The sequence below is a fragment of the Cynara cardunculus genome (genome assembly GCF_001531365.2).
Source record: "Cynara cardunculus var. scolymus isolate 2C chromosome LG 1, CcrdV1, whole genome shotgun sequence".
NCBI classification, from domain to species: Eukaryota; Viridiplantae; Streptophyta; class Magnoliopsida; order Asterales; family Asteraceae; genus Cynara; species Cynara cardunculus.
In genome coordinates, this window is record NC_037528.1 from 48127393 (window position 1) to 48129926 (window position 2534).

General features: G+C 36.5%; 1 protein-coding gene across 1 annotated transcript; it reads right to left on the bottom strand.

Annotated features, from left to right (window-relative positions):
* Positions 1-913: 913 nt before the first annotated feature.
* On the bottom strand, positions 914-2394 carry LOC112506901 (receptor-like protein Cf-9 homolog). The gene is made up of 2 exons (XM_025111231.1): positions 1225-2394; positions 914-1139 (listed from the first exon to the last, which is right to left on the bottom strand). Exon 1 carries the CDS (start codon positions 2392-2394, stop codon positions 1246-1248), a length of 1149 nt encoding a protein of 382 aa, XP_024966999.1. The 3' UTR covers positions 914-1139; positions 1225-1245.
* Between the last annotated feature and the right edge of the window lie 140 nt (positions 2395-2534).

Genomic DNA, 2534 nt, shown 5'->3' on the forward strand with positions numbered 1-2534 from the left:
AATCCGGCATGGACTCAGACCAACTTGGGACCGGCCCAGTCCGGGACCAATTGCAACCGGTTTGGGACCGTAGGTCAAGGGACCTGTTAACACTTTTCATCAGAAAACAAGGCCTCGCTCGACTTTTTTAAAAATGTCACCATTTTTTATAGCCATTCGAATAGTTATATGACCGTTTTTTTATCTTTTGATCTTTTTTTTTGTCTCATTGACCTTTTATACACTATATATAAATCATATGATGAATGGAGGATGATACCAACTCACAAACGCAAAAAACTTTCACAATTCTTGCTATAATTTGTGATTTTGGCTCGTATTTGATTTCGATTTTTAACAACTCCTACTTCTCATCTCTTTAACAAAACCAATAACATATTTTAAAGTGTATTAAAATAAAAAAAAAATTGTATTCTATAAAAGAAATTCAAAAAAAAGTTATATGTAAAAAATCTATCTTTTTTATAGAAAAAGTGGGACTGATTTTGGTCCGGTCCGAAACCGGTTCTCATTTCAACGAATGCCTTACTGACCTGTGTCTTGTAAAACAAGCTCGTAAACATTCAACCCTCGTTTTAATTGCATTTGCTAATATTCATTACTATTCATCATACACATGTGTGATATCTTTGTACATGATTATTATCGCCTTATTATTTTATTTGTACATCGTGGTTATTTAAAACATGCATGATTGTGAGTATTTATGAAAAGAGTTAAAAGTCAGAAGCATGAGAAGAAATCTGGACCCTCATGAACTGCGGTTGATACAGGAAATGATCTGATCTATCTCATTACTGTTAATCTTCAATTAGGATTGATCCATTGAAAGAGATCATTTTTTACCCTTCTCAATAACTTATATTCTCACCAGAACCTAACCATGTAAAATTTACTGATTGCTCTGATACCATGAGAACAAAACCTGTTTCTATGATGATGCTTATGTATTTCACAAGAAGTTTTAAAATCAAGTAAAACACAAATCTACAAAAATCAAGAAAGTGGGAAATGGTAAAGATGCAGAAAGCAACAAAAGAAATAGCACGACTCTAAGACCATGTCCAATCTGGTTCCATCATATTTCAAATCATGCTCTGAACTTGCATAATTCAAAACATCTCAAACTTCATCACTACCTGCATCACAAAATTTTGAAAACAACAACAGTGATAAGGTGTTTAGCACAATTTGATTACATAAGAATTAATGCAAAAAACGCACCAGTTAGTTAAGGAATTGATTTCATTTTTCGATATAAACATGTCTTCTCTTCTTCTGTCTCTGCATGATCATATGCTCTATTTCATCAGCAATTGCATTGAACCACTTTGGTCTTCCCGTTGACAACATCATATATCCCATCCCCAATCCAAGCAAGGTTCCACATCCATATCCTAACATCACCACTTTCCATGTAAATCCACTCTCCTCGTCTACATCAACTTCAAGTTGTGGGGCGCCTCGATGTTCACACTTTGGCAGCGGAAACCCACATAGTCCCGGATTCCCTTCGAATGAGGTTGCATTAAATGTCCTGAACTGCGTTCCTTCAGGAATGCGGCCCACAAGATGGTTTTGCGAGAGATTTAAGACTTCAAGATCCGTGATAAAGGCAAGACTTTGAGGGATCTCTCCTTTTAGCTGGTTACATGATAGRTCTAACGACTCGATCTTTAGGAGATTTCCTAGAGCTTTTGGGATTCGACCATTGAGGTTGTTATGGGATAAGTTCAACACTATCAAAGAGCTAAGACTACCAATGACTTCTACAATCTCTCCTTCAAATATGTTACTAGATAGATCAACAATTGTGTAGTCAACTGAAATTTTTGAAAATTGAAGTTCCGAACCTTTCACCACAACAGTGATAGAGTAGAACTTGCCAATGCTCAAATATTCCAGTTTTGTGCTATTTTTAACCCCCCTATTCTTCATCGCGTCAAAATTTTGAAAATAGTTTCGAGGGAGATGGCCTACAAACTTGTTTTGAGATAAGTCGAGCACATTGAGACTTGAAAATGGGTGTTCAACGATTGAAGAGGATTCTATGGGACCATGCAACTTGTTGGATTTGAGAACAAGAACCTGGAGATGTTGAAGATTAGCTGACCAGTGAGGGAATGTACCAGTTAARTGGTTGTTTCCCAAATCAAGCACTTTCAAGGATTTACATTCAGACAACCCACTTGGCACCTCTCCTTCTAATGAATTTCCATTCAAAATAAGTCCTTCTAATTTACCACAATCACCCCATGTATTTGGAATGGTGCCATGAAAATTATTGTTCCCCAGGTCTACCATCAATAGGTTCGAACTGATATTACGCAAGCATTGTGGAATCTTTCCATCAAATTTATTATCGGACATATCCAAATACGATAGATAACTCATGTTGCAAATTGATGAAAGGAATGACCCTTGAATCAGGTTGGAATGCATATCCAAGTAAATCAAAGACTGGAGATGGCCGATTGAGTTGGGTATTTCTCCTGATAAGTTGGTGCTTGAGAGATCCAAGTAAGTCAAAGACT